Source organism: Hirundo rustica, chromosome 6 (genome assembly GCF_015227805.2).
Source record: "Hirundo rustica isolate bHirRus1 chromosome 6, bHirRus1.pri.v3, whole genome shotgun sequence".
NCBI classification, from domain to species: Eukaryota; Metazoa; Chordata; class Aves; order Passeriformes; family Hirundinidae; genus Hirundo; species Hirundo rustica.
The window spans coordinates 16509261-16525785 of NC_053455.1; the positions used below are offsets into that span (position 1 = coordinate 16509261).

General features: G+C 41.6%; 1 protein-coding gene across 3 annotated transcripts in view; it reads left to right on the top strand.

Moving 5' to 3' along the window:
• CCDC88C (coiled-coil domain containing 88C) overlaps positions 1-16525 on the top strand; it is a 96433-nt gene that overhangs the window by 35708 nt on the left and 44200 nt on the right. For all 3 annotated transcript variants that reach the window (XM_040066174.2, XM_040066173.2, XM_040066175.2), the window contains exons 4-9: positions 2525-2594; positions 11660-11718; positions 13312-13395; positions 14688-14828; positions 15525-15709; positions 16242-16323. In XM_040066174.2, coding sequence (XP_039922108.1) covers positions 2525-2594; positions 11660-11718; positions 13312-13395; positions 14688-14828; positions 15525-15709; positions 16242-16323 — 621 coding nt within the window. The remainder of the gene's footprint in view (positions 1-2524; positions 2595-11659; positions 11719-13311; positions 13396-14687; positions 14829-15524; positions 15710-16241; positions 16324-16525) is intronic.

The window sequence follows — 16525 nt, forward strand, 5'->3', positions numbered from 1 at the left end:
TTGAGGGGGATGTTAGTTCTATTTCCAGATGTGGGATTTTGAGCAATCAATCTGACACATGGTCACATTATCGCTGTCAGTCACTGAATGTCAGCTGAGCTTCACTAACTTTATGGGGTTTCAGTCTGGACAGAATCTGAGCTAAATTCGTCAGTGTAGGAGCTTTCCTTTAACACTTTTATCTCAACACTTGCAGCTGTGTGAGTGGATGGTTCACTGGTACATTGGTTCACAAATGACGATTTATTAAACTGAAGTAACTTTCTCTGACTTGCTTTCCTGAGCTTGAAAAAGGACAGCAGTGGTATTGACCTTCCTTTATAAAGTGTTGAGATCTGCTGGTGAGCTGCTCTGCTTAACAGTCAGGTGTTGTCATCACAAGCACTGATCTGAAAGCAAAGGCTTTTAGAATAATACAGATAATTATCTGTTTAAATATTTCACTTTAAAAATTAACGGGTCAGAGTACCACCTCTTGCAACAATTGGAATCTTTCAATCTGAATTACCAAATCACTCTTCCATTTTAGCTTCTATTCAGTGACTCAGATTCTTGCCAGAAGATACTGAGCTCAGACAATTATGAGGCAGTTCAGTCATGGTTGTGTTGGGTGGTGTACTCAAATAATTTTGCAGGAGGAGCTCATGGGAATGTTAGCAGCATGAAGGTTAGCGGTAATGTCTTTTGTGTCTGCGATCTGATGATTACACAAAGACACAGATTCCTTATGCATTCCTGCCTCGGTGCTGCTCCATGTGCAGGGTGACTGGAAGCAGAATTCTTTCTCCCCTTTTTTGCCATGGAAATTGCTGGTTAAAACTCAATACTTCTGTGTATGCAGAGTCTGATTTTTTTTGTTTAACGCCTCAGTGCCATGCTGTATTGTCGTAGCACATATTGCAGTCCAGCCACGTGCTCTTATATCCGATAGATTTTGCACCTGTTTCGGTAACTGATGCAAACATTGTTTAATGTGTCTCAAATGCCCAAAATACAAAATGCATTTGGCTAATGAGTCAGCGGATATTTGGTATGCATTAGCCAAGCTTCACATTACATAAAGGACTGTAGAATCTTTTTCATTAACAGCTCCAAACAATCCTATTAGCTGTGACAGAGAGATACCTCTACTTTTTCCAAAAACGGAGCTGCTGAGGAGTGTGTTTGGGTATGGATCAGAAGAAAAAAATGAAATGTGTTGTGTCCAGACCATTTTTTTAGAATATGCACTCTGATTGCTTATCAAAGGCTGCAGGCTCTCTGAATTATTTCCTCCTTCAATCAGGCTTAGTTTTCCTCCTGTGGTATGACTTGAAAGCAGAAAAAGAACAATGGATAGCTGGGAGGGGAAGTGTTCGGGTGAATGGGTGATTGTTTCAGAAAGTGTGTTTCTCTGCTGGGCTGTGGTGCTTTTTTCCTCTGGTCTGAATGCTTTGCAAGTATCAATGCATGTGCCCTTCCAGTGGCCTAGGGATGGTCGGGGAAGTGGAGACAAACCGGAAAAAGGTACCTGCCAAACATTTGGTAGAGTTGTGTCTGTGAACGTTTGCTTCCTGAATCTCAGCACAGTGTTTCAGTCATTTCAAGCCGTTTTTTCACAGGCTATTTATGTGAAATAAAAACCTGCTTGGAAAATGTTTTATCCAGATCATCACAGGTGGGTGTTGGTAACTGCAAGTCAAAGCTAACAACTACTGCTCTGCTCTTTGTTTTTGGGGTGCATGGCTGATCATATTACTGTACCGAGTCCCCTTTGCAATGTATTTACTTGAAGAACTTTAAGCATTTTGCCTGCCCCAGGGCTTGTAGCCTTTCTTCCCCCTTAAGCCATTCTGTGATTTCAGAGCAGCTTCAGACAGCTGGCATTCAGATGTTGAACCTGATGCACCTCCCTTCTGTCATCTCCCCCAAAATAAAATGACCCTTAAGTATGTAATGAGCATAATTTAATTCTGTTTTACTCCTGATTTAAAACAATGCAAATAAATATAGGGTTTTATATCTGTTTTCTCTGAGCAGCGCCAAATACCTGGTCAAGTGCTTTTCCCCATACCCATTTCCCCAGCCCATCCTTAAATTTTCAGAACAATAAACTAATTTGACCAATTACTTGAGTTACTCAAACTTCACAGAGTGGCTTGGGTGCCTCTGAACCAGCTGCATTTATATGCCCTGAAACATGGCAGCAGCTGAATGTTGCACATCAGATGAATACAGGTCATGCCTGGGGTAAAGGCATGAATGATTGGGTGTGCCTGGCATGGTCATGCATTTATCCTGATTAGTGCCATGGGACCCTTTGAGTTCCATCTTAGTCATTGTTAAAAGAGGCGATTAGTGTATGTTAGCTGTGCAACCTGATGCTGTCTTCAAATAGTGATTTCTCTCTCAAGTGGGGCTTCCTCCTGTGACCTCTGACCTGCCAGTATGTTAAAAGCTTTGTAACCAATGGAGCTTTGTACTCTTTGTGGTGGAATTGATTTGGATTCCTTCACACTGAACTTTATTGTTCTCTTTTGTTTAGGAGGTCCTTCAGCAGCTGATTGTAATGAATTTACCAAATGTTTTAATGATTGGCAAAGATCCTCTTTCTGGTGAGTAGTTAATCACGTTCTTCATCTGTCTCTTCTGTAATACTAAATAAAATCTGTATTCCTTTTTTTTCTTAAGTGATTCTGTAATTCTGCTCTAGTTTAGGTTGGAAAATACCTTTAAGAGTCCAGCCCTTAACACTAAATTATGTCCCTAAGCACCACATCTATGTCTTTCATATACTTCCAGGGATGGTGACTCAATCGCTTCCCCAGGCATCCTGTTCCAATTCTTGACCACTGTTTCAATGAAGAAATTTTTCCTAGTAACTGTAAGAGTATTCTTAAGCTTCCCTTAGGGCAACTTGGAGGCCATTTCCTCTTGACCTGTTGATTTTTATTTGGGAGAAGAGACCAACCCCCACCTCACTACAACATCCTTTCAGGTAGTTGTAGAGAGCAATAAAGTCCCCCAGAGTTTCCTTTTCTCCAATCTAAACACCCCCAGCTCCCTCAGCAGGTCCTTCTCAGACTTATGCTCCAGACCCTTCCCCAGCTCCACTGCCCTTCTCTGGACACACTTGGGCACCTCAATGTCTTTCTTGTAGTTATGAGCCCAGAACTGAACACAGGATTTGAGGTGTGGCCTCACCAGGACCAATGTGATGTAGAAGACCTGGGGGACAGTCCCTGCCCTGGTCCTGCTGGCCACATTGTTGCTGAAACAGGCCAGGAAGCCACTGACCTTCTTGGCCACCTGGGCACTGCTGGCTCACATTCAGCTCTTGTCAACCAGCACCCCCAGGTCCTTTTCCACAGGGCCACTTTCCAGCCACTCTGCCCCCAGCCTGTAGTGGTGCCTGGGATTGTTGTTGATCCAAGGGCAGGACCTTTACTGCTTTGAGCTTCATTCCACTAGCCTCAGCCCATCATCCCAGCCTGTCCAGATCCCTCTGCAGAGCCTTCTTACCCTCCAGCACATCAACACTCTCACCCAATTCAGTGTCATCTACAAACTGACTGAGGGTGCCCTCAATCCCCTTGTCCAAATCGTGGATAAAGACATTAAATGGGGCTGGCCTCAACAGTGGGCACTGGGGAACCCACTTGTGGCCAGACACCAGCTGTACTTAGCTGTTTGGACTGAGAGTGGCTCCTAAGGGACTCTGGCAATCAGTCTCCTAAACAGACCATAATGCAAACATGCTTTTTAATAAACTGTATGTGTTTGTAGGCAAACTATAAAAATATTTGAGCATCTCTGAATCTCACAACTTTATGTGCCTAGACTGAAACACTGAGGTATTTATATACCGTACATATAAATATACATGTGTATTTGCATGTGGTGTGCATATATATGTGTGATGAGTGGGCTCTTGCCAAAGCCAGAACAGCAGCTGTTTCTTTGTTTGAAAGCTGTGTCTCTTCACCCTTTACTGTTAGTGACCCAGGATGTAGTCTGCTATCAGACAAGGCTGCCTTGTCTTCTCGGTGTTCTGTGCACCTGTATAACGAGTTTAGTTCTTGCTATATGTACACACCAGAGTCTTGCCGAATTGCCATAAGATGTGAAATGTGAGAAGAAATATACATGAGGATGGAGAAAAAATACATTTATGAAAAAGCAGGAAAAAGTGATGAAAAAAATGGACAAAAAGAAAAACATTTGTCTGACTATGTTGCTTGGACAATCATATATCTGTTGCACAGAGTATCACGTCAGAAGTGGAAACGAGTGAGCTCATGTCCAGAGTCTAGTGCTTTTGGTGAGACAAAAGGAAAGCTATTCAGACTGAAAATTGAGTTGACTTCTTTGAAACACATTGCTGAAATGGGAAGTTTTGTTGCTGTGTTTCTTACTTTTTTTTTCTTTTTGCATGCCCATTCTATCTCTGCCTGAGCCCAGTGCTAGTGCCAAGGACATTGTTTTAACCAAAGAAGGTAAACTGAATGAACCCTGTGTCAGCAGTGGTGGGGAATGACATGGTAATCAGCATCTGCAAACAAACAAATGGCAGAAACCTTGGCAGAAGATTCTATTTTGCTGCTCTTAGCAGCTGTAGAGTGTGTACATACAAAAAAGCATTTGTCAGAAAAGAATATTAGCCGATGTTGGATCACTGAACTCATATTTGCACTTCTGTGTTAAAATTGAGCTGAGAGTAAGGAATCCACTTCTTCAGCAAACAGATTAACGTCTGCAAGTCTTAACTGGGCTGTACAGGCTACTGTTATGGGCAAGGAAGAAAGTCAAAATACAAGAGCTGTTGTTCCGCTCGATCATATGAGCAATGGGCTGCTTAGCATCAGGAGTGCTACTGAATAGAGGCATCTGGGCCAGCAAGGCAGTGTCTCTGCTGGCTTAGTGTCAATGGGAAAGGCTGGCTGGTTTCTTGTCACTGCCATTCCTGAGCGACAGCTGGCAGGAGACTCTTAATGTGGTAAATACAGTTTTGGTTCCTGGGAAAGTGCACATTTGAAAGCTGGCCTATATTCAGCTATGATTTGCTGTCATTGGCCTGCTGGCTTTTGTCATCACCACAGATCTCTCTCTGAAGAAAGTACCCATATCTGTTGTAGGAAAGACACTCGTTATACACGTGTTCCTGTCTTCTAGATCCTTTCATTACAACCATAAAACTTTCTTCTTTTTCTGAGATCTTTTAAAATGTGGTAGTTTGGCATTTTTTGGTTTTGGTTTTTTTTTTAATGTGGTCTTTTGTTTTCCCCATTGCTGACTCATCTCAGCATTATTTGGACAGAACATGAGAAGAAAGGATTAAAAATGCAAAAGTGTAACTTCTGGAATGTAACATGAATGTAACATCTAAAATCAATGGAGTATGTGTGCAAAAAAATCCCACCCAAATTTCTCATTTAGCCTTATTATATAATGATTTTTGGAAACCAGTCCCTTCTCTTGTGTCAGTTTAGACACAACAGAAGAAGGTGTTGAGCAAAGGAAGACTCCAGATGTATTTGCTTCAAAGAATATATTTAAGGAGGATAGTGTCTGAAAAGCTCATCTTAATCTTACTACTGGGTAGGCGTTCACTGGTAAGACATGCGGGAGAAACGGTTAGAGAAGTGGAGAGCTAGAACTTCCCTCAGGAAGAAGAACCTGGCTGAGAGCTAATGGGAAGCTCAGAAAGAGGGAACATGAGTGAGATGGCTGAGGCAAAGGTAGTAAAGCCAATGCAAAAAGCTGAATAAAGGAATAGGCAATGAGCAGTGTGAGTGATGATGTCTGTTACTGTCCTGCAGAGAGGAGTCAGAGGAAGGCAGGAGCACTTGGGAGGGGAAAAACAAGCCAAAGATATTCTCTCTCTCTTTCTCTCATAGCGAGGCAGTGATGAAACCCCAGTTTTGCCTTCCCCATCCTGTAGCTAAGTTATCTCACTGAAAGGTCCCTCTTGATCAGAGGAAGAAGAATCAATCCCATGGTCACATTCCTGGAACAAATCCAATATAGCTTTGTACTGTTTGAGCTGGGAAGGCTCTTAATGACTGCATTGTCTCCACAGGTCCAAGACCAGAGCGCTGTTGGATCTGATTCACTCTGTACAATTTCAGTGACTTATTTCTTGTAACAAGCCCGTGTGAGGTTTTGCTGTGCACGCTTTTCAGCAATTTTACTTTTGCCTTCTAAAATACAGCCTAAAGGGGTGTTACAGGCATTAAATTATAAACAAAATAGCACTGAGGGTGAGAGCTGTTCTTGCTATTTAGCTTCCATTTGGCACTCATCAGTTGGGACTACTGAGGGCTTCTGCAGCTCTGCTTTGAACATGAGATTATTGAAAAAAACAGAGCTGCCATCACAAAAAATGCAATAGTGCTTGGGCTTTTGCATAGGAAAAGGCACACTTCTGCTGGATTTATGAGGTTTACTTGCTTTCATGTCCTCTAAATAGTTTGGTTCCAGGCCACGTCAAATTTGCCTACTTCATTTGTCCATGGGCATAAAAATAGCAGAAATATTTGTTAGAAGATGAAGGCTTGACTGTTTTCTAGAATATAGGGAGCTAAAAATAAACTTGAAAGTTTAATTAAAGGATTTAAAACCTTTTCCCAGGAATTTGACTTGCAGAACGATGCAGCTGATGTCAGAGGATTTATTCTCTTCACTGCGCTTTGTGATAGACAGCTACTACTATTAAATTTCCTTTTCATTCCTGTCTTTCCTCAATTCTTTTTCTTGCTGAACAGCTTTTTCAATTCATTACTGCACCACAAATCTCCCCCTGTGTTCAATAAGAGAATCACCAGCCTATTTATCATCTATGACATTGCTGTAATCATGTTTTCATATTATGTCTAGTTTTGGCATGCCTTATAAATGGTCAGTCATTGATGTGGCCACATGGGGAATATCAGTGCACACACAGTAATGGTTGTGAACCTCTATGTAGATGTATTTTAAAATTTCTCTATTTCGAGACATTCTTCGTTTTACACAGCTAGTGAGTGTACTTGGAACTTTAGGGCTGTTAATCTTTTGGTACAGTCATAATCATGAGGGGGGAGAGATTTTAACTTCTTTTAGATCAAGGATGGAAATGGGGTTTTACTTGCCTAAAACAGGCTCATTTCTGTCCCTTCAAAGAACTTTGCTATTTGTATACTCTTTTCAAATTACATGTTAATTGTGAATGGGAGACCCCAAAGTCCCTGCTAACAAGTGCCCATAGAAAACTAGTTTTCATTAAAAGTGCTCTCAGCTGGGTATGTTTCATGTATGGTTTCCTTCCTCATTTTGTTTCACCGTCCTTAAGAGGCACAACAGTTCATAAAATATAAAGTTAAAAACAAAACACTGCCTCAATAGTGTAAATTTAGCATTCCAACTTTTCTCACTGTGGCTGTTGCTGGAGTTGGGAAAAACAGCACTTGTGTGTTTCACCCTCCCCACATTCTCTGCACACCCTCCAGCTGCCACGTGTGGCACTCCCCCTCCTGCTGGATGGAGTAACATCAGAGTAGAAGTATGGAGAAACAGGCAGTACATGCCCAAAATTGCACTTACTTGGACTCTCTTGTTCCCATTTCCTCTGATATCTTCCCATCCCCCCCCTCTCATTTTTTTCATTGTTTGTGTTCTCTCTGTACCTTGATCCTCCTTTTTTTTGATGTTGAATCTCCTAATCCTTCTGCCTGCCTTCTCCCTGAGTCCTGCCATCTGTTTCCCAGCCTCCAGCCCCATGAGAGCAGAGGGATCTACTGGCACTGGCGCTGGCACAGGGAGGCTCCCAGGATGCACAAGTGGTGTCTGGGCTTTCCCATCCTTTATTTTCCTGGAGACCTGCTGGCCCTGTCTCATGGCTGGGGGCAGATGGGCTTTCTGCAAATGCTCCAGGTGGCTGGCTGGCTCCCTCGCAGCACAAACACAGGGCCTAAGAGCAACTGCCCTGGAATTTTAAGAAAAGAAAAGTGTTTATTTCTTAATTAGCACCTTTATGTTTAAGTGATGGTTTGACTCTTGTCCATTTTTCTTGTGGGTACCTCTCTGCAAGGAGCTACCCCAGACCTAAATGTTTGTATCCCAGGTCATAGGAGGGCAGTGTCTCGATAAGGTTGGCCAGTAAGCATGAGTAGACTCAGCAGACTCTTGCCAGCGGTCTGAGAAGGACTTGTGTCATCCCAGCAAGCCAGCGTTGGGGAGCTGGCACATTCCTGCTTATGAAGTTGCACAAAGATCTTTACCATCTTATAAACGGGCACAAATCAAGCTTTTTGAAAAACATGAGAACTCTTTAGAAGGTGTGGATGGAGTCAGGGATGAAGGTCACTTGCTTTTCTGCAGCATGCATTGCGGGACAGAGGCACTGGCTGGAGCGTAGAACGTCACTGTGGCGCTCTGTGATAGTCCTAGAAGTGCTTCTGGTTCTCTTTGTCACCTTGGGCATTCCACTGAAGCGTGTGGTAGCTCAGCTCTCCTGTGGGTGAGATGAAATGGGAGAGGGCTAATTAATCCCTTTCTGGCTTGTTTTGAGGTTTAATTGAAAACTCTCTCTAAAGCACTTTAGATTGGTAGAGAGGTTTTTCATACTCCTACCCTCTTTCTTCTAAAAATCTCCTGTAAATGGTGTTATTCTACAAGACTTTAAAATGTTACTCAAACTTAGCTTGAGAATGAGTGATATGGGAGTGCCTTTATGTCAACAAACTATCTCCTCCCCATTGGAAACAACTTCTGAATGAAAGCCCAAGGAATGGAACTCTTTAATCACACATGATCTTCTGAAACACTTGTGTGGCTGGTATATCTGCTCAGTGGACCTTTAAGCCTTAGAAATGTTTCTAGTGGGTAGTACTACCTCACTTTCATTACATGATATAGCAAGTCTGCAAGTATAGAAAAATTTATTGAAAAGGAAACCTTGGAATAATCCTGACAGCTAAATTTTCGCTGCACGCTGCCAGAGGAGAGAGCAGCCTGCCAGATGTTATGTTTGAAACATTAAGAAACTAATAATTCATTATTATTTTAAGTCTTAATTTGTCACTCATTTCTATAAACTCGAGCTTGTCCATCCCTGCCATGGCTTGCCATGTCTGTTTCCACTTTGCCTCCTCATGGGAGGACTGGAGTGTGGGGTAAGGTATCACTGCAGGGCTATTTCCAGGCAGGGTCAGTTCCTGTTGGGAGACCAGGGTTGACCTTGGTAAATTACTTTGCTGTAATAGCAAAAGGTGTTTCACCTCACAGGGTCATGCAGCAACACCAATGCCCATCTGTTACCTCCCTGAGAAAACAGCAGAGCCTTGGTGCAGAGAGGTGAGGTGTGGTTTGAATGGCTTTAAGTAGCTCACACGTCTTTAGGATGGTACAGATGCTGTCACGGTTGGGAAGTAGCCCTGGTGTTTTCTAAAATGAGTGATTTCAAGCCACTGTGCTCACCCCAAGGATAATTGGGATGCCGTGGCACACAGGTTGGAATTTATGGTTGACCGATGAAGGTGTCCAGAGCACACAAGGGTTAGATCTCATGTCTGGCATGATCCAGAGCAAGCAGCTTGACTCCTTTAATCGCTCCATGGAGATGTTCTGCCTGAGTAAGTTTAGGTCAATGAGAGACATGCTCAAGTCACTTGCTCTCCATAACTTAATGACTTGCTTTTTTGTCCCACAGGCATGCTCTGCATTTAGTACCTGGTCTGTATTGCTTTGAGGCTGATGTAGAAACCCAGTGTTGAAACTAATGAGTGCTCAGTTTCTTGAAAAAATGCCTTCTGACCAAAATAAGTCTCCCTGTAGTGCCCTCAAAGGAACTGTTCATGAAGTAACAGTATTTTGGGTTTTTTACTGTTTGTGAAGGATTTTGTGTCATTGTCTATGCTTAAGATTGTGTTATTGAGATTTGTACAGAACAATCGGACTTGAACGGACTGAAACGGAATTTGTATATTGAATTGTAACTTTTCGGGAAAGAGGAAGCCTTGTGTGCTGCTGCATACAGGGAGAACCAGTTTTTAAATATTCTGCAGGGGAATAAGCTTGTATTTACAGGGTGAAGTGTGAACTAGCATGCTAGCATGATAGCTGTTCCTGTTGAATAGGAGAATTTCTGGTTGCAAAATCATAATGGTTACTAGTGCAGGACCTGGATATTGAGAATCATCGTGTTCATTCATAATACAGTCCACTGATGATTTTTGAAGGGCATTCTTGAGTCGTTATAAAGATGAACATACCTAGAAGTTGTTGAAAACGCAGGTGTTTTTAAAGACTGGTTTAGGACAGTTGTGTGCCCAGAAATCAGGAAACAAGTTACTTCCTAAGCTGCCTGCACGTGGCTGTGCTGGCTTGCAAGGTTGTGGGAATGGCAGCAACCCCCGTGGTAATTGAGGTCAGTGCCTTTGTGCAGCTGTGGGGCTGTGGCAGCTTCACTGATGAGTCAGATTAACTCCCCTTCCCTGGCCTTGGGTCCTGCACATGCCTCTGACTTTCTGCCAGGGCAGCCTCACAAGGGCATGGTGTTGGTGGAGGAGCACAGTTGCACTCAGAAATTAGTATCTATTTCGTGATAGGAGCAACTGAACGCCCAAGTAAATCAGGGTATAAAATGAAAGCATTAGTCCCACAATTACACACTCAGGAAGAATGCACATGTGTAGGGATGAGAGAAAACTATATGTGACCTGTTTTGTTTCTTTGTTTCCTTATCTTCCCCCAGTTTGGATGAGGACAGGCTTTTCCTGAACCTAGCTCTGTAAAGATGTTTTATTTTCTCATTGAAACTCCTTGCCTTCTTTTCGCCATCTTTGTCTTGCCTTTTTTCTAGCTTTGGTATACATAATTTTCTTTACCATCCAACAATACACATAAATTCTGTTGAAACAAGCTGATTCTAAGCTGCACCAGTTCCCCTTGAGGACCTTGAGGCTTTCCCTCTCCTAACCCTAGGAAATGGCCAGCAGGGCTGCTGGTCACAGCAGGATTCCCTGCAGCAGCACTGGGGCTGTGTCTCCTCTCCCCATGGCTCCCAGCATATGGTCAGCTCCTCAGTATCCCTTACACATCCCTCATTCTCCGCCCTCTTACCACATGGGGTTTACACTTCAAAGTGTGAACAGGCTTTGATGCAGAACGGGAAGAATTTATTTGCTAAAACGTCTGTCTCTCAGAGGGAATTTATATGCACAGAATGGAATTCAGCTTTGGGAAGTATGAGTGGCAACTGTTTTACAGAAGGAGAATTTAGGATAGTGAGTAACCCTCCTTTTCTTCTGCCCATGGTGTTTTTGTTTTTTTTGGTGGGGTTTGTTGGGCTTTTTTGCACTCTTGTTAATCACAACACAAGAGACAAGCATTGGTCATATGCATTGAACTATTTAAGGGAATTTTTTTTTTGGTGATGTATTGATTAGAAAAGCCTTAAAAATTATAGGTGAGAATAGCACATCAAGGGAAGAATGTCTTGCTGGATCTGGGATTTAAAACTAATCCATATGAACTGCATTGTTACATAGAAAATACGGTAACTTTATTATAGGCATATAGGTACTGTTCAGGCACTTGTTCAGAGGTCTTACTTCTCATTTTAGGCACATATTTTGGAGAAGATCTCTTGCAGGTACTTACCTGTTATACATATGTTCTGATGGCTTTTTTTCCTCTCTAGGTAAAAGTATGGATGAAATCAAGAAGCTGCTGTTGCTGGTTCTGGGATGTGCTGTGCAGGTGATCATTCATGGAAAATAAGATTTTTTTGAATCTGTTTTTTTTCCTGGAGTGAGAAAATCTACCCAAAGATCAGTGCTGTATGAACAAATCTTGAGCTCAAGACAGCTTGTCAGCTAAATTGTGAGAGACACAATAGGTGAAGGAAAGAAATGCAGGGGAGAGGAAGCACATTGTGTGATAGCAGTAGCCTCAATTTGTTGCCAGTGCTTAATCAGACATAGGATGTGTACTTTTAAACTTTGATAACACAGTGGGACGAGATAAGTTTTGAACAGTGTTCTTGATACCAAGATTGTTGTTGGTTTATTTACTTACTGTTATAAAATACAAAGTGGAACAGTACATGTTAATGCCAAACAAATACTTTAACGATTCTAAGCATTTGTTTAATGAATCATGATTTTATTTGCACAATATTTTGATTTAATATTATGTGTCAAAAAGACCAGATTAATAGATACTTTGTATATTAGTGTGGGGATCTTTGTGTGAAGTTTGTTTAAATAAATAGAGAGACAATGTATATGGGAAACCGGAGAAATGCACAGCAGTTAGCAGATAAAGAAATCAGTGTCCTGCCCACCAAACCTCTGAGGCAGTAAACAATGGCCTCGATGCAGGCGGGCCTTTGCTGATAATTGACCTTGTTTGTAGGTCTGCCTTGTGTTTTTGTCCTGCCTTAGGACACTTACCCTGCTCAGCTATGTCAGCTCAATTATGTCAGGGTAAAGCTGTCTACGTATTGCGCCTCTGAACCATGGTAGCGTTGCGTTGTAGCACAAAGAATTGTTTGGGCTGCTGTGTATCCTCAGTCCTCATTTGCTGAACTGAGGTTCTTCCCAAGAAAGTAAATGGTTGAGACTCAGAACTGGGCCCCAGAAGGACACTGCAAATGAGTTTTAAAAACCCTTTTAAATACTGCTCAAGTTCTTGACAGTGCAGCGTTGTTACAAGAAGGCAATAACAACCTTAGTGCGCAATCACAGATATACAGATAGCAGATGTCTGCCTCTTCTAAAGCCTTAAGTAAAAGATTTACTAAAATCTGTTTGTCTGAAATGTCACTCATTTCTATCCAGAACGTTCCCTGTTTTTTATCTAAAGTATATGTTGATTTAGTCCAACAAGCAACATAGGGCGTTGATGTTAGCAGTATCTAGTGATGCATCTCTTTTCATTGCCAAAACCAAACAAAATGCAAACAGCAGAGCAGACAGGTTAAATGGTGCAGTGTAAATGAAGGTTTACGTTTGTGCAGCTCCAGTAATGAAACTGTGATGATTTCCTCTGGCTATTTCTCCGGCTCTTGATCACATATTCAGCTTGTTTTAAGAGCAAAACAAGCCATTTAATGATTTAGCCATAATTGTACTGACTAAAATGTTTAAATAATTTAATGCATAATTTGGTTCATGTTCCATATGGAGCAGTGAATTGTTCTACCTTCTAGAGTGACAAAATCTAGATTTTGAACAGTTTTTTCTTAGCAGTGTAGGTTGTTTGAGTATGTTTCTTTTAATTTAAATGAAAAACAGAGCAGTAAGTTTTAGTGTATGTAGCACTGTTTGAGGTTGGGCTTTCTTTTAACAGTGTGAAAGAAAAGAAGAGTTTATTGACAGAATAAAACAACTGGATATTGAAACCCAAGCTGCCATTGTGTCACACATTCAGGAGGTAGGATTCTTAGTACTGTCTGTTTGGATGTTGTATCTCTCCTGTCCTTGACTTAACAGGATTTTTTTGCTATAAAATATTAATGGTTAGAATTTCATCATGGATTCATGAACTTCACAAACAAGAAAATTGAATATGCTACTACACTCAATATAAAATACAAAAACTATAGCTGCTGGGATTGCTTGGCTCAGTGGTCTTTTTAAGAGATGCAGTGGTAAATGCCTTGCTTGCTACTTACAGTTTATGCAGAAGGAATTGTGAGGATCCATGTGCAATATTGACAAAATCCATGTGTGTCTTAGAAGCTGCAGAGCCCCTTGCACCCATGGTGTAAGCTTGTGTCACCCAAGGTGACACACCTTGCCCAGTGACTCGCTTCAGACAGTGGCCTCTGAGCCAAATGGCCTTGAAGAGCCGAAATTGGACACATGCTCTGTTTAAAAAGGGGTTTGATCCAATGACAAGCATTCTTGGATTTCTAAGGCTTCAGAAGAAGGAAAGAATATGGATAGGCTTACCAAAGAATGCAGAAAGTCTCTTACTTTGGAGAGCCAAGTGGAAGAGCCACTCCCTGGAAATGGGTGCTGGCTGTGCCCAGGTGTCAGTGCATGCAGGTAGAGAAAGCCTGGTACACTCAAATTTGAGAAACAAATAGGAAAAGTCTTTTTTCTTTTTCTTTTCTTAACATTTAAAAAACAGGTAATTTTAGGAAAGAAAAAAAACCATGATGAGCTAAGCACATGGTTTGAACAAAAGCTGGAACAGTCATTAACTGAGCTTGAGAGACTTGCCTGATGTTTCTGCTTAATGATTCAGAGTAAATCAATTTAGGTATGGTAACAGTTGAAAGATACATTGCTAGCATCAACCAAAGGTATTTCTGCAGCTGTTACAGCTCCTCCCAGCTGTATCAACTGCAAATTGTGAATTCATTGAAATCAGGGATTCTTCTTAGTAATGTTCAGTGTGGGATTAGTCCCTTCTCTGTGGGAATCACCTCAGGGTCAGTAAGACAGCTGCACGTTTATAATATGCAAGTGTGCATGTTATTGATCATATTTATCTGACCACTCTTAAAAATCAGACTTAATTATTATTTAAAAAGTACATACCAAAAAATTTCTGGGTAATGTTACAGTTAAAGTAGTTTCATTTATTATTTGCAGCCAGGGTTTGGTAAAATGGATATGTTTTTTAATTTATGAATAGAAGAAACAGGGGGGTGCTGCATGTACGGTGAACAAATTTTCAACCAGTGGAAAGACATACTTTTTTGTTCCTATTCCTAGGTGACTCACAATCAGGAGAACGTCTTTGACTTGCAGTGGCTGGAGCTCCCAGACATGGCCCCAGAAGAGCTAGAGTCTCTCTCCAGGAATATGGTTTTCCACCTCAGGAGGCTCATTGATGAGAGAGATGAATGCACAGAAGTATGAGGACATATCTCTCCCATATAGAGCTCATGAGAAGCAGCAGATGTGGGCTCCAGTCCTTCTCTTGTGTCTTGTTTGTGCACTAGGTTTCTATTTCTTCTGCACCTTTCTACTACACCTCTGTAAATCTCTTGAAAGATTTTGATTTTTCTATTGCTTCTTGTGTAAGCTTTAAGGTGTGGTGAAATGGTTGGTGAAGGGAGGAGATGAGCAGTCTCTCCAAGTGGAGACCAAATGTCTCTGCATGTCTGTCTAGTCGTTCAGCCAGTGCTTGCTAGTCTCTCTGTTGGCATCCTGGGCTCCACTGTCCTCTCTAAGATTTTGATTCATTGATTCCTTTCCCTGCAAATCTCTGGAGAAGCCTTCTCCCCTTCTTTAGCCTCTTAATTTTCGGTCGTGCTCTTGACTGCGATTGTGTTAGTTAAAGCTATTAGTTGTTACAGGTTTTTATGAATTCTTCAAGAAAAACAGACTGCTTATTTTGAGCATTGGAAGGGGAATGCCTTAGTGGTTGGAGCATAGTGGAGATTCCTTTCCTCTTCTGTGTAACCTTCACTCCTGGCTGTGCCTGGAATTCTGTATCATGCCAGACTAATAATTTCCTAAATCTAAAAATATCTTTTAGGTATTTTTAAAACAATGTATAAATGCACTATTTATCTCTTGGCACTACATAGTCTTCTGTATTTCCAGGTCATTGTAGATCTCACTCAAGAGAGAGATTATCTACAGTCTCAGCAACCACCAAGCCCTCTGAAAGTACCAAGTCCAGATTCTTCACCAAACTCTGCCAGCCCTCTTTCTAATGAGGAAAAACAGCACCTTGCTGTTGAGCTGGCAGACACAAAGGCTAAATTGAGGAGAATCCGTCAGGAGCTGTAAGTCACCATTATTTTGTGCTTCTAGAGAGACTTGTGTATTAAGTATTATACATCCTGAAAATGCAGGAGCCTGTTAGCGTCAATACACTGGCTTCCATAGGAGCTCTCTGAATCACACCTTTCAGATCAGAGCAGGAGGAAGCTAGTAGTGTGTTCCATCTTTTCTTCTTTCGTAATTGGCTTTTACGTGAGTGATGGATGAGCTACTTCCGTTCTTCTTTTTGTGTCTCATCTCTCTTTTCCCCCCTTCAAAATACCAATTGCAAGCTCTGCTTTTTAACTTCAAGCGAAGCTATCTATGACAGCGGGTGCACCAATGAGATTTAAACACAGGAACGTAGTATAAAAATAGAGTTGCAAACTTGGATCCATGTTATGTATATGGTATTGTGAGAAAATGATGAAGCTGTCATAACAGAATATGCTGGGAGGTTTTTCTCTTCCTTTACAGATTCCTGGCAGTGCCCATATAATCAATATTGTTTCAGGAAAGAAAAAACATTACTAAGATTTTTCTAATCCTTTCCAGGGAAGAGAAGTCTGAGCAGCTTGCAGATTCTAAACATGAAGTTGAGCAGCTCACCCTAGAGCTGCAAAAAATAAAGCAAGAGGTGAGATGGGCTCATTTTACTGTGACAATCTTCCCTATTTTAAAAACCTGTTTCGGTGTGAGGTTAAAATTACTACTATGCCCGTTTTATAACGAAGAAATCAACTTAGTCCAGCAAGCTGTTTAAAGATTATGGTTGTGGCATAGCAGTGCTGTGCTTCCCATTTAACTGCTGAGAGCAGTCTCATCTGTTCAGCTTGTAA